This window comes from Erpetoichthys calabaricus, chromosome 9 (genome assembly GCF_900747795.2).
Source record: "Erpetoichthys calabaricus chromosome 9, fErpCal1.3, whole genome shotgun sequence".
Taxonomy (NCBI): Eukaryota; Metazoa; Chordata; class Cladistia; order Polypteriformes; family Polypteridae; genus Erpetoichthys; species Erpetoichthys calabaricus.
The window spans coordinates 8,940,597-8,965,978 of record NC_041402.2 but is presented as its reverse complement, the minus strand read 5'-3'; the positions used below and the strand labels follow the sequence as shown (position 1 = coordinate 8,965,978).

Here is a 25,382-nt window from a genome sequence, read left to right as displayed (position 1 = left end):
TTCCTTAATGTTGATAATTTAAAAATATAATCATTGTCTTGCAGTTTACTCCTCAAATATCCATCCCCATATCTGAGTATACAAGAAAGTCGAGGGGAGGCCACTCCCGGTTTTTGAAAATAAAACGGCACTGATCAAGAGACTGACTAGGTCATCATACAAGATCAGCATATCGTTGCTGACCAATAACTTTTGCTTTAAAAACATCGTTTAACAACAAAGCGATACAGACAAAGGTAGAGAGTCTGACAAGTGATGAAAAACTAAACATACTAATGGGTTTTTGTATTTATTCCATATTTATTAATTTATCTTTTTTAGTTCATATTCACAACTCAAAATACCTGATATTATGAAAGTAATCCATTAGCAGAATTATATTTTAAAATATTTGTCTCCCTTTTTTCAATGTTTTTCTCTCTCTCTAAATAGATAGTTGAAATATCATATCCTTTTCATCAGCCTTATCATACATATTGCATACAAGGGATTTTTCCTGCTTTGCATCCAAACCCGCTGTGGTAGGCTCCAGGTTTCCTGTGATCTTACTCTGGATAAACAGGTTTAGATAATGTATGTTGTTCTTAATCTCAGACGCTGTCTCTGTTGTTTTATGCCTGTCTGTACTCCTATTACCTGCTCTTGCTCTGCTCATTATGGGTTTACTGTCCTTTATGGTGGTCTATTCAAGTCTCACTGCCCCTAACCTTGACACCACATGCCTGTTGTACTTTGTTTCCCTCAATACAGCTAGGTGGGGTCTGCACACTCATCCAAGTCTAAGAGCCCTGTTCTTCCTAAGCCCCTGTGATTTTCATGAGAAAATATTTTAAAAATTATAAAATTGTGTAAAATTGTTCATATACAGTGTCTAGTTTTGATTATGCTTATTTTTATCAGACAAAAACAAAACCAGATAGTAAACCAGGCAGTGCAGTAAGCTTCCACTAACGTTAAACTCTTTTCCAAATCTGTTAAGTATACAGTTCTGTCTGATTGTGACACAAAACTAAATCCGTAGCCACTCCATGCCATAATTACTAAAACTAAAACTGAAACTAATATATATAAAAATAAAATAGATATGTCTTTGTGAAATAAAAACTAAACTAAAACTGAAAATACACGATGAAGGAAAACTAAAACTAAACTGAATTTCCAAGTAAGGTCAGAAAAAATATAGAAATAAAAACTAATATAAAAAGGCAAAACTATAATAACCTTGGTTCACACACCAAGTCTGCAGTTCACAAACACCTACATGGCATTCTACCATGACTACCTCTCTGTAAACCATGTTTTTATTAATGTCACACATTTTAAGAATCATCAGAGTTTGAGCAAGGAGGGAAGGAGACCCGATTTTCTAAAAAGTGGAAATTGAACAAAGTTCTAAACACATTTTTAGACTTGATCTTTAACAGGCCTAAAGAGTATTCTACAGAAGGTGTTCATGTTCAAAAACTAACTTCATAAATTATTTAACAATTTGGATTGCTGTCTATTCAGCGTGTAATCATCCATAATGAATAATTAGGCAAGTCAGAAAATCCCCAGACAGCTCTACACTAAACAGATACCAATTTCAATCAAGGTCAAGATGCTTTCATGCCTGACTCTGGACTAGTGATGTGTATGAATAATGCTTTACAAAGGCAGAGACCTGCCTTTTGATTTTAGGGTCCTCACGGACCTCCCTTATTAAGGATGAAACCTTCTAATGAATACTGCAAAACAACAGAGAAGAATCACGAACATGCAGTTCTTCTTGTCAAGAAGAATAAGACTATAGAGACAGAGGTGAAAACCACTATATATAATAGACAGGACAGACAAGACAGGTAGATACCGCAGACAGATATGAAAGACACTATAAGTAAGAAAGAGTGTAAATAAGGATGTAAGAGCCATTTCCTAGTTATATAAGATTCATAAATATTTTACTAGAATACAAAGCATAATCTATGGGAAGTTCCTATAACCCTCATAAGTTCAGTAAAATTGGTATATTCTAGCTATTTCTATCTGCTTCGACTAATAATTATTCTTCAGTTAGTGACCAGCCTTGCCATGTGTAAGGTGTCGAGGGCACAAGGTTTTAAACCGTGCCCGTGCTTACGTGCCAATGGACCTTTTTAGTGTGTTAAGTAACTCGTAAGAAAACAGCGCTTATTTAAGTGCTGTGCCGTACGTTTAAAGCGTACAGAAGAAGAAATTAAGAACTTTTAAATACAGAAATAATTAAAGTTTCTCAAGAAAAGCTAAGTTTAGAGAAGATATATTTTTTTCCTTTTATTCTACACGTGTATCTACTTTTTTCTTTATTCTTGTGTGGATTATTTGCTTTTAACTTTCACTAAATATTTTTAAAAATAAACTTTTGGACTGAGAGATTTCTTTCGGCACGCGTTTTACTCATGCTTGATCTCGCCTAATACTTCGGCGGCTACAAAGGAGAAATCGGAAATCTTAGTGATTAGCAAAAATGGATATAAGGAGAGTATTAGAAATAAACTTGATCCATTAGGCTTAAAAGTTAAGACAGAGGTAAAGAATTTAGGGGTAATTATTGACTCTGACCTAAATTTTAAATCACATATTAATCAGATTACTAGGACAGCATGTTTTCACTTGACAAATATAGCAAAAATCAGACACCTTATAACTTTGCAAGATGCTGAAAAATTATGTCATGCTGTTGTTTTTAGTCGACTAGATTACTGCAACGCACTCCTCTTAGGACCACCCAGAAAAGACATCAATCGATCACCCCAGTTTTGATGTCACTACACTGGTTACCTGTGCCATTTAGAATTGACTTTAAAATACCGCTTATGGTTTACAATCTCTTTCCATCCTATATCTCAGAATGTCTCTCACCTTACACCCCAAATCATAACCTTAGATCTTCAAATGTGGGTCTGCTTAGAATTCCAAGAGCTAAACTTAAAAGAAGTGGTGAGCCGGCCTTCTGCTGTTAGGCACCTAAAATCTGGAATAGCCTGCCAATAGGAATTCGCCAGGCTGATACGGTAGAGCACTTTAAAAAATGCTAAAAACACATTACTTTAACATAGCTTTCTCATAGCTTCATTTTAGTCTAACCTGATATTCTGGTATATATATATATATATATATATATATATATATATATATATATATATACACACATATATATACACACACATACATACACTTACAATAACATAGAAATCAATATAAACAACATTAACATCATTATCATATGAGAATATGAAGTAATATATAAGAAGCACATTTCATATAAATATAAATTATTAAACAGTAAGATCTTCTTCTATAATTTGCTACCATGGCTATTCGTTTGTCTGTCCAGGATATTAAATCACCTGTAGCTCGCAAACCGCTTCACCTGTTGACTTGAAATCTGGTACACATATAGTACGTCACGTCTACTATCCGCTAACCCTAACCCTAACCCTGTATATGCATTTATTTATATTTTTTTCCATGGCTCCAAACCCCTACTAACCCCTAATTTCTCTGTTGTTCTTTTTCTGTTTTTCTGCAGTGGTGATCTACGCCAGCACCACCTGATCAAAGCACCGTACTGTCCCTACATTGATAGATTGAAAGCTAGAGGCCCACATGACCATCGTCGTCTAATTCTTCCACGTGAAACCTGAAAACTCTGAGGACTGATTGAGATCATATATATATTAGGCAGAATACCTAGTATGGGCTGGGCGGTCTCGGAACCCCTGCAGATTTTGTTTTTTTCTCCCGCCGTCGGGAGTTTTTTTTTTTGTTTTTTCTGTCCTCTCTGGCCATTGGACCTTACTTTATTCTTTGTTAATTAGTATTGCCCCCTCCTTTAACCGCCACCTTATCGTGGTGGAGGGGTTTGCGTGTCCCAATGATCCTAGGAGCTCTGTTGTCTGGGGCTTTATGCCCCTGGTAGGGCCACCCAAGGCAAACTGGTCCTAGGTGAGGGATGAGACAAAGAGCGGTTAAACAAACCTCCTATGATGGAAAACAATTTTGGACGGCGTTTTCCCTCGCCCGGACGCGGGTCACCGGGGCCCCACTCTGGAGCCAGGCCTGGAGGTGGGGCTCGATGACAAGCGCCTGGTGGCTGGGCCTGCACCCATGGGCCTCGGCCGGGCACAGCCCGAAGAGGCAACGTGGGTCCCCCTTCCCATGGGCTCACCACCTATGGGAGGGGCCAAGGAGGTCGGGTGCAGTGTGAGTTGGGAGGTGGCCGAAGGCGGGGACCTTGGCGGTCCGATCCTCGGCTACAGAAGCTGGCTCTTGGGACGTGGAATATCACCTCTCTGAAGGGGAAGGTGCCTGAGCTAGTGCGCGAAGTTGAGAGGTTCCGGCTAGATATAGTCGGGCTCACCTCGACGCACAGCTTGGACTCTGGAACCAATCTCCTCGAGAGGGGCTGGACTCTGTACCACTCTGGAGTTGCCCCCAGTGAGAGGCGCCGAGCAGGTGTGGGTATACTTATTGCCCCCCGACTTGGAGCCTGTACATTGGGGTTTACTCCGGTGGACGAGAGGGTAGCCTCCCTTCGCCTTCGGGTGGGGGGACGGGTCCTAACTGTTGTTTGTGCGTATGCACCGAACAGCAGTTCGGAGTACCCACCCTTTTTGGAGTTCCTGGAGGGGGTACTAGAGGGCATACCTTCTGGGGACTCCCTCGTTCTGCTGGGAGACTTCAATGCTCACGTGGGCAATGACAGTGAGACCTGGAAGGGCGTGATTGGGAGGAATGGCCCCCCCGATCTGAACCCGAGCGGTGTTTTGTTATTGGACTTCTGTGCTCGTCACGGATTGTCCATAACGAACACCATGTTCAAGCATAGGGGTGTTCATATGTGCACTTGGCACCAGGACACCCTAGGCCTCAGTTCAATGATCGACTTTGTGGTCGTGTCGTCGGACTTGCGGCCACACGTCTTGGACACTCGGGTGAAGAGAGGGGCGGAGCTGTCAGCTGATCACCACCTGGTGGTGAGTTGGCTTCGATGGTGGGGGAGGATGCCGGTCAGGCGTGGTAGGCCCAAATGTGTTGTGAGGGTCTGCTGGGAACGTCTGGCAGAGCCCCCTATCAGAAGTAGCTTCAACTCCCACCTCCGGCAGAACTTTGACCATGTCCCGAGGGAGGTGGGGGACATTGAGTCCGAATGGGCCATGTTCCATGCCTCTATTGTTGAGACAGCTGACCGGAGCTGTGGCCGTAAGGTGGTCGGTGCCTGTCGTGGCGGCAATCCCCGAAACCGTTGGTGGACACCGGCGGTGAAGGATGCCGTCAAGCTGAAGAAGGAGTCCTACAGGACCCTTTTGTCCTGTGGGACCCTGGAGGCAGCTGATAGGTACCGGCAGGCCAAGTGGAATGCGGCTTTGGTGGTTGCTGAGGCAAAAACTCGGGCGTGGGAGGAGTTTGGGGAGGCCATGGAGAACGACTTTTGGACGGCTTCGAGGAGATTCTGGTCCACCATCCGGCGTCTCAGAAAGGGGAAGCAGTGCAGTGTCAACACTGTATATGGTGGGGATGGTGCGCTGCTGACCTCGACTCGGGACGTTGTGGGTCGGTGGGGGGAGTACTTCGAAGACCTCCTCAATCCCAATAACATGCCTTCCAATGAGGAAGCAGAGCCTGGGGACTCAGAGGTGGGCTCCCCCATCTCTGGGACTGAGGTCACCGAGGTGGTCAAAAAACTCCTTGGTGGCAGGGGCCCCGGGGGTGGATGAGATACGCCCGGAGTTCCTCAAGGCTCTGGATGTTGTAGGACTGTCTTGGTTGACACGCCTCTGCAACATCGCATGGACATCAGGGACAGTGCCTCTGGATTGGCAGACCGGGGTGGTGGTCCCCCTCTTTAAGAAGGGGGATTGGAGGGTGTGTTCCAACTACAGAGGGATCACACTCCTCAGCCTCCCTGGAAAAGTCTATTCGGGGGTCCTGGAGAGGAGGGTCCGTCGGATAGTCGAGCCTCGGATTCAGGAGGAACAGTGTTCCTGGTCGCGGAACAGTGGACCAGCTCTGTACCCTTAGCAGGGTCCTGGAGGATGCATGGGAGTTTGCCCAACCAGTCTACATGTGTTTTGTGGACTTGGAAAAGGCATTCGACCGTGTCCCTCAGGGAATCCTGTGGGGGGTACTCCGAGAGTATGGGGTACCGGCCCCCCTGATAAGGGCTGTTCGGTCCCTGTACGATCGGTGCCAGAGCCTGGTCCGCATTGCCGGCAGTAAGTCAAACCCGTTTCCAGTGAGAGTTGGACTCCGCCAGGGCTGCCCTTTGTCACCGATTCTGTTCATAACTTTTATGGACAGAATTTCTAGGCGCAGCCAGGGAGTTGAGGGGGTCCGGTTTGATGGGCTCAGGATTGGGTCACTGCTTTTTGCAGATGATGTTGTCCTGTTTGCTTCATCAGGCCGTGATCTTCAGCTCTCTCTGGATCGGTTCGCAGCCGAGTGTGAAGCAGCTGGGATGAGAATCAGCACCTCCAAATCCGAGACCACGGTCCTCAGCCGGAAAAGGGTGGAGTGCCCTCTCAGGGATGGTAGCGAGATCCTGCCCCAAGTGGAGGAGTTCAAGTATCTCGGGGTCTTGTTCACAAGTGAGGGAAGAATGGAGCGTGAGATCGACAGGCGGATCGGTGCGGCATCCGCAGTAATGCGGGCGCTGCATCGGTCTTTCGTGGTGAAAAAGGAGCTGCGCCGCAAGGCGAAGCTCTCAATTTACCAGTCGATCTATGTTCCTACCCCTCACCTATGGTCATGAACTATGGGTAGTGACCGAAAGAACGAGATCGCGAATACAAGCGGCTGAAATGAGTTTCCTCCGCAGGGTGTCTGGGCTCTCCCTTAAAGATAGGGTGAGAAGCTCAGTCATCTGGGAGGGACTCAGAGTAGAGCCGCTGCTCCTCCGCATCGACAGGAGTCAGATGAGGTGGCTCGGGCATCTGATCAGGATGCCTCGTGGACGCCTCCCTGGTGAGATGTTCCGGGCACATCTAACCGGGAGGAGGCCCCTGGGAAGACCCAGGACACGCTGGAGGGACTATGTCTCTCGACTGGCCTGGGAACGCCTTGGGATTCTCCCGGAAGAGCTAGAAGAAGTGGCCGGGGAGAGGGAAGTCTGGGCATCTCTGCTCAAGCTGCTGCCCCCGCGACCCGACCTCGGATAAGCGGGAGACAATGGATGGATGGATGGATGGATGGATAATTAGTATTGCCTAATTTTTGTATTTTTTTCTTTTTTCATCTTGTAAAGCACTTTGAGCTACATCATTTGTATGAAAACGTGCTCTAGAAATACCGTATATGCTCTAATAGAGGCCCCCGGCGTTTATTTGCAAAACTAGCCTCGGCTCGTGACGCTTAATAGAGACCGGCTGCTATTAGAGACCGGCCATTATTAACAAAACCCTTCAGAACGCAATATTTTTTCGCACGTGTCGGTACAGGTAGGTACACAAAAATATCGGCTAATATTACAAACAGCTACTTTATTTGAATTTCACATGCTGCATAAGACTGTTAAAGATAAATGGCAATGTCTTTCTGTAACTTTCGCTGCTATTGTCCAGTTCACTATCGTCTTCCTCTTCTTCCAGTTTTGTCATGACGCTTTGAATTCTTGCCGCCGACAATTTCTATCTTCCTTCAACCCGGCATGAAAATGAAGCAGTTTCAGAAACCGGTATATCCGTATTTCTTATACAGTAATCCCTCCTCCATCGCGGGGGTTGCGTTCCAGAGCCACCCGCGAAGTAGGAAAATCCGCGAAGTAGAAACCATACGTTTATATGGTTATTTTTAGAATGTCATGCTTGGGTCACAGATTTGCGCAGAAACACAGGAGGTTGTAGAGAGACAGGAACGTTATTCAAACACTGCAAACAAACATTTGTCTCTTTTTCAAAAGTTTAAACTGTGCTCCATGACAAGACAGAGATGACAGTTCTGTCTCACAATTAAAAGAATGCAAACATATCTTCCTTTTCAAAGGAGTGCAAAGCAAGCAGTCAAAAAAAAAAATCAATACGGCTTTTAAGTATGCGAAGCACCGCCGGTACAAAGCTGTTGAAGGCGGCAGCTCACACCCCCTCTGTCAGGAGCAGGAAGAGAGAGAGAGAGAGAGAGAGAGATAGCGAGAGACAGATAAAAAAAATCAATACGTGCCCTTTGAGCTTTTAAGTATGCGAAGCTCCGTGCAGCATGTCCTTCAGGAAGCAGCTGCACACAGCCCCCCTGCTCACACCCCCCTACGTCAGCGCAAGAGAGAGAGAGAGAGAGAGAAAGTTAGCTGGATAGCTTTTCAGCCATCTGCCAATAGCGTCCCTTGTATGAAATCAACTGGGCAAACCAACTGAGGAAGCATGTACCAGAAATTAAAAGACCTATTGTCCGCAGAAACCCGCGAAGCAGCGAAAAATCCGCGATATATATTTAAATATGCTTACATATAAAATCCGCGATGGAGTGAAGCCGCGAAAGGCGAAGCGCGATATAGCGAGGGATCACTGTATATGCAATGTGCTGACATGCACATGTATTACACACGTCTATAAAGATACAGACACTTACAATGTACACTAGTAGGCAACTGTTACTGCTACTGTTAGAGACCGGCTACTATTTGGCTACGTCCCCTCTGAAGCCCAGCGCTTATTAGAGACCGGCAACAATAAGAGACTCTGTGTTTATTGAAGCATATACGGTAAATGTTGTTGTTGTTGTTAAAGAAAGGCACTATGGTGACACAGTGGTAGCGCTGCTGCCTTGCAGTAAGGAGGATGACTGAGTGTGTGTCCCTGGTCCTCCCTGCATTGAAACTGCATGTTCTCCCCACGTCTCTGTGTGTTTCATCCCACAGTCTAAAGACATGCAAGTTGGCTGTTGTGCATGGGGTGTAAATGTGTTTGCCCTGTGATGGACTGGTGCTTTGCCCAGGGTTTGTTCCTGCTGTGTACCCTATGTTAGCTGGGATAGGCTCCAGCACCTGCCCACAACCCTGTTCAGGAATAAGTGGGTTAGAAAATGACTGATTGACTAGCTATTAGATACATGCCCAGTGAAGGTCTTCACATCATAGCACATTTTTCAATTGTTTTAATTAATCAATAAATTAAACAAGATATTCTCTCCATTTAATGCAATCATGACCTAATGCTCAAATTAAAGGATATCCAAAAAACACTATTCAAGGCTCAAAAAAATATTCCCACCTGGAAAAAGTTGGCAGCATTGTGAGGATTATGTTTTTTGGATTTTTCCAGCCCCTTCATTACCTTCCAGCCATCCCTGTTAAGGTATAAGTTCAGGGATATGCAGGTGGATGAGCCTGCGGTTTCCTGGATAATGGACTATCTGTCAGGCAGACCGCAGTTGGTGAGACTCAAGGACTATATGAGGAACACCGGAGCAGCACAAGGAACAGGCCTGACTGCTTTTGCCTTTACTCTGCACACCTCGGACTAGAAATATAACAGCACTTGCAGAAATTCTCAGATGATTCTGCACTTATGTGGTATATTGATAAGGGGGCTGAGATAAAGGAGAGGAGTCAAATGGAACACTTTCTGTATATTTTACACCGTGGTCCTGAGGAACATTATTTTGTGCAACTGTATGCTGCAATACTGTATATGGATGGTATAACAATAAGGCCATTTGACTTTTTTTGCTGCAAAGAGAATTATCTGCAACTTCACATCAGCAAAACCAAGGAACTGCTTATTCACTTTTGCCTCTATGCCAAGTCACTATTCACAAAGTGGCTGTAGAGGTGGTGCACCGTTAAATCCACATCAGTGACAAGCTGGACTTGTCTTGTAGCACAGAGAAGCTACAGTATATAAGTAAGGGCAGAGCAGACTCATTTTCCTCAGTAGATTGCATTCCTTCAGTGTGGGTAGTGACATCCTTTCCATCTTTTATAACTCTGTGATGGTCAGTGCGATTTTCTACACTGTGGTATACTGAGCCATTAGTCCATTATTGGTTGCATATCAGATGGAAACAAACCTGCCTACAGAGCAGAGGTGAGAGCCCTGACATCATGGTGTCAGGACAACAACCTGCCTACAGAGCAGAGGTGAGAGCCCTGACATCATGGTGTCAGGACAACAACCTGCTGCTCAACGTTAGTAAGACCAAGGAGCTCATCATGGGCTATAGGAAACTGAGAAGTGGTGGGCACGACCCAATTCATATTGAGGGAACAGACCTGGAGAAAGTCAGTTGTTTCAGATTCCTGGGGATCAATATTAATGAGGATCTAAATTGGGTGTGATTACAAAAGCAGCAAGACAGCGGCTCTTCTTTCTATGGCGGCTGAGGGGGTTTAGCATGGACTCCAGAATACTCGGTAATTTCTACCGATGTACCATCCAGAGTGTTCTATCTGGTTGTATCATGGCCTGGTATGGCAGATGTATAACTCTGGACTGCAGAGCTCTACAGAGGGTGGCCAGATCGGCACAATACATCACTGGGACTGAGCTGCCAGCCATCCAGGACCTCTGCAAACAGCGCTGTAGGATAAAGACACAGCAGGTCCTCTCTCATCCCAGCCACAGATTCTTCACACTCCTGCTGTCTGACAGGCAATATAGGTGCATCCACACACGCACCAGCAGGTGCAGGGTCAGTATTAACCCACAGGCTATATAGGCTACTGAAATGCTGAACACTGATCACTTTCACAAAAAAAACGTACCTTCTGTATATAGGCTGAAATGTACGAGATTAGACAGTTTAAATACTTGGGATCAACATTACAGAGTAATGGGAATTGAGGAAGAGAGGTGAAAAAGAATGCAGGCAGGGTGAAATGGGCGGAGAAGAGTGTCAGGAGTGATTTGTGACAGACGGGTATCAGCAAGAGTGAAAGGGAAGGTCTACAGGACGTTAGTGAGACCAGCTATGTTATATGGGCTGGAGACGGTGGCACTGACCAGAAAGCAGGAGACAGAGCTGGAGGTGGCAGAGTTAAGGATGCTAAGATTTGCATTGGGTGTGACGAGGATGGATAGGATTAGAAATGAGGACATCAGAGGGTCAGCTCAAGTTGGATGTTTGGGAGACAAAGTCAGAGAGGCGAGATTGCGTTGGTTTGGACATGTGCAGAGGAGAGATGAGGGGTATACTGAGAGAAGGGTACTAAGGATAGAGCAGCCAGGCTGGAGAAAAAGAGGAGGGCCTAAGAGAAGGTTTATGGATGTGGCGAGAGAGGACATGCAGGTGATGGGTGTAACAGAACAAGATGACGAGGACAGAAAGATATGGAAGAAAATGATCCACTAACTGGAGCAGCCGAAAGAAGAAGAAGAAGAAGATATTCCCTTGCTCTACAGACATTTAATATTTTACTATGCACCTTACTATTTTATTCTTACCTTTCCAATTTTTACTTTTTTATTAATGCTAAGTGTTATTTTATTGTGTAATTTGAGGGGGATCAGAGTTCAAGAAATTCATTCCGGTAATGATGTTCCATTGTTACTGTATATACCAGTAACCTTGAAATGAAATGAGCAGGAAACCACTTCAAGAGAGGCCCACTGAATCAACAAGCTGAGTAAGAAGGGAGGCTCAGTTACGGGACGTACTCTCAGCCCACTGGAGGTAGTGGAGAAGGAGACAATTAGCGAAAATGAGTGCCATTATGAACAATGCTGTACATCCACTCTATGGAATACTCACATTGTGGACTTCCAGCCAACAAATTATAAGTGTGTCAACAAACAAAACCTATGACAGTACACATTTAGAATGACTATGACTGCACTTTTTACCATTAGCCAAGTCAAAACATTTGTTTCTTTGTAGTAAATTCTACTAATAATTTTCTTTTGTGTTGAACTGATTGCTCATGGAGTCCCGAATGAGGCACATTGCCTGCATTGTGATGGAGCATCAGTTACAGCACTACGGCCACGTGGTGCAATTATCCGAGGGTGATCCAGCATGCAGGTTTCTCATTGTTGAGGACCCGAGTGGCTGGACCAGGCCAAGGGGACGCCCACATAACACCTGGCTGCGGCAGATAGCCATTTCCGGAGGGCAGGACTGGACTGCGTCTCTGCCTAGGGGGTTGCCAACCGGGATCCTGAGCTGTTTTGTCATGTTGTGTGTGTGTGCTCCCTGACCTGACTTAATTCTGCAGTGTATTTTGTTCAATGCAATGTCACTGACAAACAGTCTGTCGTCGAGGATTTAACTCTTTATGAACAAGTCTAACAATGTTCAAAAACGAAATCATCATTGTCGCTTGAAAAATTGCCATGCTGGCTTAGAGAGAGAGAGATAAAAATTAGCAAGTCACGTTCATGATTTTAGAATAAATTCCACAAATACACACTCAGTCATCTCAGCATGATGCTGCTTAGTGCTTCACCCTAAAACCAAAGTCTCCTCTGCTTACCCCACACAGGGCCTCACAGCAAAGGAGACACCCAGCCGATGGGCACAGCCCGCCTTTTCCTGCAGGTTCAGGTCCCTGCTGTGCATGGCTCACAGCAGAGCATCATTCCAAACCTCATTTTTCCTAGACTCGGGACCCTGCAGCTGTTGGTGGCCCCAGCAGGGCACTGCGCCAAGCCTCACTGGCTCCTGCTGAGCCTCCTCTGTCTTATGTGGAAGAATCACACCAACGGCTCAACTCAGCTACCTACTGTACATGCTCAGCAGGAGCGATTCTCTTCACCACTCAGCATCAGCCTACATTGCTCAATGGAGGCTTTCATCCCGGCTGCCTGCCTCCTTTACTCCGCACCATCTCTCTCCTATTCCTGTCTTTCTCTCCATCATTTTTCTTTTGTTTTTTCCTTCTCTCTCTTCTCCTTTTCCTTTCTGCCGTGCAGGCGCTTCTTATCCACGGCCTTCCTAATTGGGTATAGATGTATGGCGCCACTCCCACAGAGGCAATAATGAGGCACCTGACTGATGCTCACATTCACACATGCATATGCAATCAGCCAGGTACCCAAACCATCCCCGAAGCACATTAACACAGCCACCCATGCGCGATCGTAGCCTAAGCCAAATGGGGCCTAGTTACTTAATTAAAATCAGCACAGTGCCAGGGACCAGTTTTCACACACCTCTCTCCACAAGGCTGCCAGTTGAATGAGCAGGCTCCACTCTCTTTTTAACCCATTGCAACTGGTGGCCCAGGTCCATGGCGTGGCCCTACACTGCACTAACTGATACAATCACTAAAACCAAAATCTATGAAACTAAAGCCCCCTCTCACCGCTAGGACTCATCCCACCACTGCCACCAAATGTGATGGTCCAGAATCAAGAGGCTCCTTGATGGAACCGGTAGCGTGGGGCCTACCTGGACTGTCATGTATTGTTTCACATGGTCTGAGAAGGTCATAAAAGTAACAATTTCATTGTACTGTGGATTAATGGCAATGAATATGAACCTGAAGCCGTCATCTCCCTATAATTAAGTACTGGATTAAAGGAATGCTCAGCCCAAATGATCATTTTTGTACCTGCTGCTCACCCTGCATCGTTTGTAGTGATAGCCAAGAAAACATTTTAATCTCATTTAACGGAAAGGAGAATGAAGATAACAAAATTCCTGGACTTGAATGGAGAACCAAATTGGGAAACAGCAACTATGGATGCAAACATTCCATAAAAAATATCAAATTATTGTGTATCACGTTATCTAAATATCAGGTGTATCCAGGCACATGCCCACAAGATCTCAAATATGTGCATTTTTTCTATCATAAATTTAAATAAATTTTCCCCAGAAAGACCTCTCATGCACTACAGTAAGCCATTCCGAAACAAAATCCAGGATGGGTGCATGGATTCAAGTGGTTAACAACTAGTTCTATGTGTCTCAGGAGAAATCGAGATATATCAAACTAGGCTATGTTTTTCTACCAGTCTTCAACTATCCAATTCTGATGGCTGTCCCCGATGCAGCCACAGTTTCCTGTTCTTGGCTGACAGGAGTGGAACCCGACGTGGTAGCTCATCCCCTTTAAGGACCAACATGTTCAGAATTCTGAGATGCTTTTCGGCTCCCCACAGTCATAAAGACTCTGTTACCGACCCATAAACTGCAGCCTTTTCTGTCCACTCAAATCAGTCTGGCCATTCATCTCAGACGTCTTTCATCAATGAGGTGCTTCCATCCACAGAGGTGCTGCTCAACGGACATTCTTTTGTTTTTCCACCAAGCTGAGTAAACTCTAGAGAAAGCTGTGTGTGAAAATCCCAGTAGATTAGTTGTTACAGAAATGCTCAAAGCAGCCTGTCTGGCACCAACATCGGTTGAAATCGCTGAGATCACATTTTTCCCACCCAATTCTGTTCTTTCATGTGAATGTTAACAGAAGCTTCGGACCTGCATCTGCAGGATTTTATGCCGGAGTACAGGTGTTCCTAAAAAAAATTGCTCAGCCAGTGTTCATTTACTAATTCCATATCATTAATGAAGAGCTGAATAGGTCATCACACAACAGCCCCAGTTTCAGGGGTGCATACATAATCTGGATTTGGAGAGATAGAGAGAAAAGTACAGGTGAGGCTTCCTGAGTGGTCCACTAAACGTCCCATAAACATGGCTGCACTGTTCCTGAGGGAAGTGCAGAAATAGCTGGGCAGTACCTCGTATATAGCGATTAGAGATCATTTCACGGACTACATAATTCTCGCCCTATTGGCTTGTCAGGATGTAGTTAAGAGATCCTGGAGGCAAAATGATCTTATAGGGCACTGAAGGTACAAGAACAAACCGGGCAGAGTGAAATGTCCGAGAAACAAAGAAAAGTAGGTCTGCTGTAATGAGTCCATTATTCTATTCACTCTCTGAACTGGTGACTTTTATGTTAGCCTAGGGATCTTCAACTCTGTGCCTTGAAAGCTATGCTGGATGCGGGATTTTGTTGCACAGAAAATGCATTAATTTGAGATCTACTAATAGTAATTGAAATGACCCTTTATTTGCATGTTTTGTTCCCGGCTGCCATTTCAGAAATTCACCACTTTGTTTATTGCTGTCAACTCAATCGCTGGGCTTTTTCTTTATTTTATGAGGGTTCATTCAAACATTTCTGCTTTTTCTCATGTTTCAATTATCCTATAAAAAGTATTCACCCTCTTGTTTTCTGTTTTATATTTAATCAATACTTTTATACTTTTCACATTGACAATACAGAGTACTTTGTGTTGGTGAGTGGCAATGGAGTCTGCCTGACTCCTCAGGTCACTTGCAGCAGCAGCAGCAGCAGTAACATTTAGAGGAAAAAAAAAAAAGTGTGTGATTGATTGCAAAGTGACTCGTCCTCACCTGCAAATCGATGACCTCTTCCCACTGTAATGCAATTTCCTCCACCGTTAATCTTCTGTCTGTAAGAAGGACAGCTCTGGCTGCTTCCTGCTTCTCAATGGTGTTTGATGTTGACGGCTATCCCAGGCACTTTTTTCCTAGTTATTTTTGAACATCTGTTGTCATCCGTATACACTTTTGATAAGTAAGCCATTGCTCCCAGTAAAGTATTTTCAGTTTAAACAAAAGAGAAATTCCTCTCAACCAAAAATCCCACCACATATCTGTGTTTTTCCTTTGGTGGAAATTGATAGATTCACTGCCATGTTCACCCGATAATAACCAGCAGACGGACAGCAAGGTCAACAGCAGTAGGGTACTGAACCACCAGACTAGGTGTTACACCAGAGGTGTCAGACTTTGATCATGGAGGGCTGCAGATTTTTGTTCTCACCACTTAATTATTAACCAGTTACTAATGGAACATCCTTCATTTACATTTATGTGAATTACCATATATACTCGCATATAAGTCTAACCAGTTACTAATTTGATGATTTGTTCTGTGTATTGTATTGTATTGTATTGTATTGTATTGTATTGAACCCCTTCTTTTTGACACCCACTGCACGGCCAACCTACCTGGAAAGGGGTCTCTCTTTGAACTGCCTTTCCCAAGGTTTCTTCCATTTTTCCCTACAAGGTTTTGTTTTTTTGGGAGTTTTTCCATGTCTTCTTATAGAGTTAAGGCTGGGGGGCTATCAAGAGGCAGGGCCTGTTAAAGCCCATTGCGGTACTTCTTGTGTGATTTTGGGCTATACAAAAATAATTTGTATTGTATTGTAATGGAACATCCTTCATTTGCATTTATATAAATTACCATATATACTCGCGTATAAGTCGGGCCTTGAAACCCGAAAAAATCAGACTGTGACTTTTACACCCGTTCAAAAATACAACATTTTTTTTTTTTTTTTTTTTTTACATTTTGTTGCATCCTTCAATCTCACACCAGTTTCTCAGATACATCGAATTTTGTTGTAGCAGCGCAGTTACCAATTTCTTTCGCCAACAACTTTTAATTTAAAACCAGCTTCATATTTTCTTCTGATTGAACGCTCCATCGTAGATAAGGGATGCTCTTACGATAAAGGTGTATGAGGGTGCGAGACACAAAAAACCCTAAACAGTGCAAACATCGCTTTGGAATAGTTTGGGTATCACCGTGTGGCACAAAAAAAAAGGGCCGTGTGCTCCGTGGTTACTCTCTCAGGTGGGCGTTATCATATCGTAATTTCTTGGGCCAATAACGTGAGTTTTCCGCATTCGACTTATACGACCGACATTATAAAATACTGGAAATAATACGGTAAAAACAAGCCACCACTTATCCGCGGGAGAACTTATCCGCGAGTATATACGTTATATGTTTTTATAATTTAGAACCCTCTCTTGTTATCTTTTTCCCTCTAACCAGGAGCTAGTCTTGCAGGGCCAGCTGTGCATTTCAATAGATGTAATGGTCCACTGGGGGAAAACCTATGTCCACCCGTTAAGTTAAGTAGCTTTAGCAGTTGTTAGGAGTGGAGTTAATTAATCCCTCCATGGGTTAAATGGTCATCAAACAAAGCACTTCCTCATGTGAGTTAGTGCATAAAAAAAACTCTTTTGTATCCTCATGTTTGCCTCTTTAATGCTTCACTGTTGCATTTTTTAAATTTTTGATTCACATCATGGTACTTTCTCTTAAGATTTGTTTTTTTATCTCCTGGTATTGACCTTCACTGGGTTGTATTTAAGTCTCTTCTCCTGATCTGTCTCATAAAATCATGGATGTGAGGGGTTGGTGATGATTGTCCTTGCCCGTTTCATGACTCTGGAGTGGTACAGGTTCTGTAAGGTGGGCAGACTGGCACCAGTAATATTTTCAGCAGACCTGACTATTTGATGTAGCCTGATCACTGATGTGAACAACACTGTTATGGATGAGTTGAGAACACACACAAAGACTTCTTCTTCCTCTTTCGTTTGCTCCCGTTAGGGGTTGCCACAGCGGATCATCTTCTTCCATATCTTTCTGTCCTCTGCATCTTGCTCTGTTACACCCATCACCTGCATGTCCCCTTTCACCACATCCATTAACCTTCTCTTAAGCCTTCGTCTTTTCCTCTTCCCTGGCAGCTCTATCCTTAGCATCCTTCTCCCAATATACCCAGCATCTCTCCTCTACACATGTTCAAACCAACGCAATCTCAGCTCTCTGACTTTGTCTCCCAACCGTCCAACTTGAGATGACCCTCTAATGTCCTCATTTCTAATCCAATCCATCCTTGACACAAAAACCCATATAACATAGCTGGTCTACCGTCCTATAGACCTTCCCTTTCACTCTTGCCGATATCCGTCTGTCACAAATCACTCCTGTCACTCTTCTCCACCCACTCCACCCTGCCTGCATTCTTTTTCACCTCTCTTCCACAATCCCCATTACTCTGTACTGTTGATCCCAAGTATTTAAACTCATCCACCTTCACCAACTCTACTCCTTGCATCCTCACCATTCCTCTGACCTCCCCTCTCATTTACACACATGTATTCTGTCTTGTTCCTACTGACCTTCATTCCTCTCCTCTCTAGAGCACATCTCCATCTCTCCAGGGTCTCCTCAACCTGCTCTCTACTGTCGCTACAGATCACAATGTCATTAGCAAACATCAGAACACACACAGAGACTGCTGTGTAGAAATCAGTCGCACCTGTGGAAGCCTGAACTTCCTCAGCTGTCGCAGGAAGTCCATTCACTTTTGTGCCTTTTTTATGGTGGACCCAATATCGGTCTCCCATTTCAAGTCCCAGGAAATTATGGATGTCAGAAACGTGAAGGTTTCCACAACTGTCACAGCAGTATTAAGTACGGAGAGGGGAGATAATATTCTGGGACCTCTCCTAAAGTCCCCTGTCATCTCCATGCTTTTGAAAGTGTTTAGCTCCAAGATGTTCCGACTACGCCAAAAGGGCCAGCTGCTCAACCTCTTCTCAGAATGCAGACTCATCTCCATTCCTTATGAGCCCACTGATGATCGTGCCTTCTGAATATTTGATGCATTTGACAGAGGGGTCCATAGAGGGGGAGTCATTAGTGTAGAGAGAGAAGAGCAGTGGGGAGAGCACACATCCCTGGGGGGACACCTGTGTTGATCGTGCGATAGCTAGATGTGAGTTTCCCCAGTTCCATCTGCTGTTTTCTATTGGTAATAACAATTATAAAGACTTTTGCTGGTTTCCGTTTAGTTGCCTTTTTGCGCCATCAATCGCCTGTTTTCTTTGGAGTGCCCCACCACCTGTCTACTGCTGAAATAGAACAAATGCTTTGGCGTATGTACCACAGCCTTACATTAGATTTTGCACGTACACAGAGTGAGAATTAAAGTACATTTTAGAGGAATCTAAGCACCATGTCCTTTGCAAAAATCTTAAACAAAAGACTGTGCTGCAGCTAGAAATAACTCAAGTAGAAAAATACATAGTGAGTAATCTAACTTGCTTTTATAGCAGCACAGATGCTCTGAAGTTTTACAGCATTATTTTGCATTTTTTGAATATTCGGGTGGCACAATGATGCAGTGGGGAAGACTACTAACACATAAATCCAGCATTCTGGTTTTGATCCCTGCCTCATGTAAATCCCTGTTTGTGTGTTATGTTTGGTTAGATGTCATTTTGTATCTTATATTATTCACATTTTTTTCTGTGCTGAATATTTCTTTGTTAATTTGTAATGTTTATGGCAGGCAGCGAAACGTAGTGGTTAAAGTCGAGGATGCTGTTTCAAACCCTGCTACTGACACTGTGTGACCATGAGGAAGTCACTTCACCTGCCTGAGCTGCAAAAGGAAAAATGAAAGAAATTTAACCAAGTGTATCTTAACTGTTGCAAGTCATTTTGCATAAAGGTGTCAGCCAAATAATCTACTTTACTAAAAGGATAAGTGTCTGTGTGTCCATCCAGTTGCTATGTCTCAGTTATCCAACAGACGGCACCTCACAAACATTAGCACTGCTTTTACAAATTCTGTACCAAACAGCATAGCAACTGGACAGACACACTGCACTGCAAACAGTAATGCTGAATTCACCCAACAAGAGTAACTGCCAGATGGACAGAAATCAGCTTATCCACCTTAATAAAAAGACAACCCTCTGTGTGTCAATCTGGTTGCTATATTTCTGTTATACAACAGATGGCACATCACAAACATCAGCACTGCTTTTACAAATCTAGTACCAAACGGTCCGACACACTGAACTGGAAACATTAATGCTGAATACACCCAACAAAGAGTAACTGCAGGACGAACAAAAACCGGCTTATGCACCTTAACAAACAGAGATGTGTCTAGGTGCATGCCCAGTTGCTATGTCTCCGCTCTTCAAACAGATGGCAGATTACAAACATTTGTAGTAACAAAGTTTATTACTACAAATGTTTGTGATGTGCCACTTGTTGAAATGACAAATGCAATGCATTATATTACTGCATGCATGCATTCCAATAGAAGGTGCCCTGTAAATATTAACACTGAAGGCGATGTTAATTACTTACAGTAGGTTTCAACCCTTCTTAGACAGGAAGCACAGATAGTAAGTAATATAGTAAAGTAATAATGTGCCCTGCCCAATAAAGCAGAATTTCAGGGGTTGGAGCCACCATCCAGTTTGTCCTTTCCCATTGATTTACACCCAAACTTTACACTGGCTGTTACAGAATGAAATCAAAGGCTTCTTCTTTTTGGGCACATACACCGTCAGCACGGCGCTGTCAGATCTAAACCCTAGCATGGCGATTTGCTTGCATACTGAAGTGACTTTAGCTGCAGGTAGAAGTCCCATTTTACTTTTTATATTTAAATATGCTTACATATAAAATCTGCGATAGAGTGAAGCCCTGAAAGTCGAAGCGCGATATAGCGAGGGATTACTGTATAACCTAACATTTAAATAGTGTCAGTGTGCATTGTTTAGATCAGCGGTTCTCAATCTGTGGGGCAAAAAGGGGGGTGCAAATGTTGCCATATGTGGTGTAATTTCGCTATTCGTTATGAAATTTTAAACTTGTAGCAGTGTATCGGCAGCAAAAAATATAGGAATAAATTTTATTAGGGTTTCACAAAAAACGTTAGAGGGCGCGATTAAAACTGTTATGCCAAGCAGAGTTGCATTGTGGTGCAGCAGTCTATTAGCCAGCGAAAGTGCTGTGAAGGACCTGTCCGTTGTTACGGTCCTGCCTTTGTCCAGTCTGATAGCGGTCACGGGACATTGTATCTTTGATTGCTGGTACAACAAATAGTTCTGAGCGGGCATCAGCCACAGTGCTGCTCTTGTGAAAAGAATGGAGATAAATGCCAAGTTTGCTACACCACGTGAACATCACTGAGAGAATAAAACTGAATAATATAAAAACAAGCACTAACTTTTACAAGTAGCCAAAATTTACACCAGGTGTTACACACTCAAATCAAATGCATGTTTTTTGTAGAAATAATAATAGCAGTTCACTACTCAAAATGCGGAGCACCCAGTCTCGAACTCGGGACATTCGGATTATAAGGCAGCAGTTCTTAACTCTGCAACATTCAAGAATACGTGTAAACTCCCTGTTGATTGACATTTGAGCTGGAGTTTTTAACTCATTGACAGCCACATGTAAATTGAATGCTTTTTTTTTTTTTCCTTTGGTTATATTCTTGAATAAAAGCGCACGTTTATTTGATATTTGGACAGAAGTCTTCAGACATTATCTATCTATCTAATAATGATGTGAAGTGTGCAGACAGACACTTTATTAATCCCAAGGGGAAATTCACATACTCGAGCAGAGGCATACTGATAAAGACAATATTAAATTAAAGATTGATAACAATGCAGGTATACAGACAGACAATAACTTTGTATAATGTTAACGTTTACCCCCCCAGGTGGAACTGAAGAGTCGCATAGTGTGGGGGAGGAACGATCTCCTTAGCCTGTCAGTGGAGCAGGACGGTGACAGCAGTCTGTCGCTGAAGCTGCTCCTCTGTATGGAGATGATACTGTCTAGTGGATACAGTGGTTTCTCCATGATTGACAGGAGCCTGCTCAGCACCCGTCGTTCTGCCACGGATGTCAAACTGTCCAGCTCCGTGCCTACAATAGAGCCCGCCTTCCCCACCAGATTGTCCAGGCATGAGGCTTTAGTGTAAAATGGAAAACGTTTCTGCTTTAGGTACGTGTTCAGAATTTCTTGCCTTGCATTTCCTTTCATCCTACACTTACCCAGATCTTTGTAGACACAGAACACACATGAAATGCATGTATTCAAATAACGATATACTGTATTATTTACCCTGTACAACTCCAGGAACCTCACACGCAGATAAGGAGCCTTGGCTTGAGCTGGGAGAAGTTTTTGCCCGAGTTGAGCTCTGTCGAGGCGGGAGGGATGGGGCAGAAGGCTGCTTGTGCTGATCAACACATTTACAAAACAAAAGATGCTGATGGAGAGGTGTGAAAAGTGTTAAAGGCTTGAAATCATTTTCTGGATGTTTCCAAACCATTTAAAGTCCCAATTTACAAAGTGTATGTGACCCACTGCCACTGTAATCTATAATAATAAAAGGCAAAGCCCTCACTGACTGACTGACTGACTGACTCACTCACTGACTGACTGACTCACTCATCACTAATTCTCCAACTTCCCGTGTAGGTGGAAGGCTGAAATTTGGCAGGCTCATTCCTTACAGCTTACTTACAAAAGTTAGGCAGGTTTCATTTCGAAATTATACGCGTAATGGTCATAACTGGAGCATATTTTTTGTCCATACACTGTAATGGAGGAGGCGGAGTCACGTATCGCGTCATCACGCCTCCTACGTAATGACGTGAACTAAAAACAAGGAAGAGATTTACAGCACGAGTCACACGCGGGAACGAAGGTAAATGACGTTAATTTTGACTGTCTTTTAATACTGTGTAAGCATACATATTAACACATGTGCAATTAAACGTGTGCATTTACGGGGTGATTTCTCAGGCTTAAAAGCTCGCCTTTTATCAAACGCGGGAACAAAGGTAACTGACGTTGTTCACTGTCTTTTAATACGGTGTAACCATACATATTAACACATGTGCAATTAAACGTGTGCATTTACGGGGTGATTTCTCAGGCTTAAAAGCTCGCCTTTTACTAAAAAGGTAAATGCTAAACTATTTTCAATCAGTTTAATGAAACGCTCCCGTTAAGGATTGCAATAACATATTCGCGAGATAAAACAATGAAGTAGGGGGAAATGACGTAAGAGCCGCAAACAGCGAAGAGCAAAAAATTAATTAAACAATTGAGAAGGGAGCGAGTGAAGCATTCAAGCATGTTCATAAGGGAAACAAAGCACGGTGTAAAACGTAAGTTTAAATTAAGTTTATAGAAACGCTCCCCCTGCGGATTGCAATAACATATTCGCGAGATAAAAGTTTAATGAGAAGACACGAGGTATAAATGAACCACACGCCGTGGCGCAACGTTAGGGGCAACAGTTTCAACCATTCTATGATCTGCTTCTCGCAACTGAAAGACGGCACATGGCGGATGTTAGCCGACTTGATGACCGCAACATTAGGGGCTTCAACTCTGGCGCTGACGCCACATCTCAGTGCCAACACTTTCCACACTCTACTTAAAAGACACGCCCTCCTCACTGGACAGTTAAAAAGACCAATCAAACTAATGATGACATCAAGTATTACCCAATCAAAAGTAGGAAAGGAGGCATCTTCATAAAATGCGTGTGTGATGATTTGCATGAGACGCTGCTTAAAAAAAATGATAAAAAAAATACGGGACAAATCCCGTCCAGTATTGATTCAAAACGGGACGCGCAATTTCATTCTCAAATGCGGCACGATTCCGTATTTTTTTATATTTTTATTTTATTAATTTTCATTGTAATCATTCCATACAAACAGATCCATTTATAACCCAACAAATTTGAAAACAAATCAAACCCCATCCCTGAGAAGGAGAGCTTAGCTAAAGGAAAATTTCTTTAAGCTTTTTAATAAGGCAACATTAGACAAAAGAAGGGGAGAAGTAAATATCTATATAAATAAGAGATGGAGAAGGGAGTTAAATACAATAATAGTTAATTCTCTTATTCTAAAATAATATTGATTAAATCCTGCCAAGTTTTGAAAAAATTTTGTACAGATCCTCTAACTGAAAATTTGATTTTTTCCAATTTCAAATAATATAAAACATCAGTTTCCCACTGACTTATAAGAGGAGAATTAGGATTCTTCCAATTTAACAAAATAAGTCTGCGTGCCAAGAGTGTAGTGAATGCAATCACCGTTTGTTTGTCCTTCTCCAATTCAAGTCCATCTGGAAGGACACCAAACACAGCTGTTAGTGGGTTAGGAGGGATTGTGATACTAAGGCTGTCTGAGAGGCACTTAAAAATTTTTGTCCAAAATGATGTTAGTTTGGTGCAGGCCCAGAACATGTGACCCAGTGAGGCAGGAGCTTGGTTGCAGCGCTCGCAGGTTGGATCCTGGCCTGGAAACATTTTGGACAGTTTTAAGCGAGACAGATGAGCTCGATATATAATTTTTAGTTGAATAATTCTATGCTTTGCGCATATAGAACTCGAGTGAATTCTCTGCTTTGCTACCTTCCACTCCTTTTCTGATATATTGATTAAGAGATCTTCTTCCCAATGTCCTCTTGGATCTTTGAAAGGTAGGGACTCTAATAAGATTTTATATATTGCGGAAATAGTGTTTGTTTCCTCGGAATTGAGCAGTATTTTTTCCAGCATTGTGGAGGGTGCAAGGTGGGGGAAATCGGGCAATTTCTGTTTAACAAAATTTCTAATTTGAAGATAGTAAAAGAAATGTGTAGCTGGGAGGTTAAATTTTGAACGTAATTGTTCAAAAGATGTAAATATGTTGTCTATATAAAGATCTCTGAGCATTTTAATCCCAAAACTTTTCCAGGTATTAAAAACTGGATATACTTGCGAAGGTTGAAAGAGGTGGTTCCCTTGCAGAGGTGCCACTGATAAAAGATTTTCCATCTTAAAATGCTTCCTAATTTGGTTCCATATTCTGAGTGAGTAAAGCACAATTGGGTTATTAGTATATTTGCGATAACTTTCATTTATTGGAGAGCAGAGCAGGGAATATAAAGAAGTACTACAGGATTTTACTTCTATTGCAGACCAAGCCTGTGTATGTGCATTTATTTGTGTCCAGGTTTTTATGGCTTGTATGTTTGCTGCCCAGTAATAAAACTGAAAATTAGGTAAAGCCATGCCACCTTCTGCCTGAGGTCTTTGTAGGGTCGCTCTTCGGATACGTGGGTGTTTTGAGTTCCAAATGAATGAGGTTATTATTGAATCTAACTGTTTAAAAAACGATTTATTGATATATATTGAAATGTTTTGAAATAAAAAGAGAAGTTTAGGAAGGATATTCATCTTAACAATGTTAATTCTTCCGGCTAGAGTGAGATGAAGGGTTGACCATCTATGCAAGTCTTGCTTAATTTTTTCCATACAGACGCCAAAATTTTGTTGATAAAGAGCTTTATGTTTACTTGTGATATTTACCCCTAGGTATTTAAACTGATCTGCTATGGTAAAAGGTAGGGTGTCTAATTTAATATTATATGCTTGTGAGTTCACTGGAAAGAGTATACTTTTATTCAGATTAATTCTAAGACCAGATATCTTTTGAAATTCTGTTAGTGCTGTTAAAACAGCAGGGACAGTGTTTTCTGGGTCCGATATATATAAGACCATATCATCTGCATACGATTCCGTATTTTAAAGGACGGGTGGCAACCCTACAGTGCCAGGTAACCACCCATACAATCAGATTGTGATTCAGACTAGGAATGCAATGAATGTAATTACCCCGATCTACATACAAGGCGAAAGTCTTGCAACATTCAAAGATGATGGTTTGGGATAAGTACACCATACAACATAAAAGAGCTTATGAAGCCTTGAACCGAAAAAAGCAACATCTCAGAGATCGTAAAAAAAAAAATAGGA

The 25,382-nt window shown here is 43.0% G+C and overlaps 2 protein-coding genes across 2 annotated transcripts in view; one reads left to right on the top strand and one right to left on the bottom strand.

The window, feature by feature from the left end:
- LOC127529167 (uncharacterized) overlaps positions 1 to 11,322 on the top strand; it is a 445,804-nt gene extending 434,482 nt beyond the window's left edge. Inside the window, exon 2 of the mRNA XM_051931990.1 lies at positions 10,978 to 11,322. Within this exon, the coding sequence (XP_051787950.1) occupies positions 10,978 to 11,301 (324 nt within the window). The 3' untranslated portion in view covers positions 11,302 to 11,322. The remainder of the gene's footprint in view (positions 1 to 10,977) is intronic.
- scai (suppressor of cancer cell invasion) overlaps positions 1 to 25,382 on the bottom strand; it is a 404,273-nt gene that overhangs the window by 316,192 nt on the left and 62,699 nt on the right. The window lies entirely within an intron of this gene.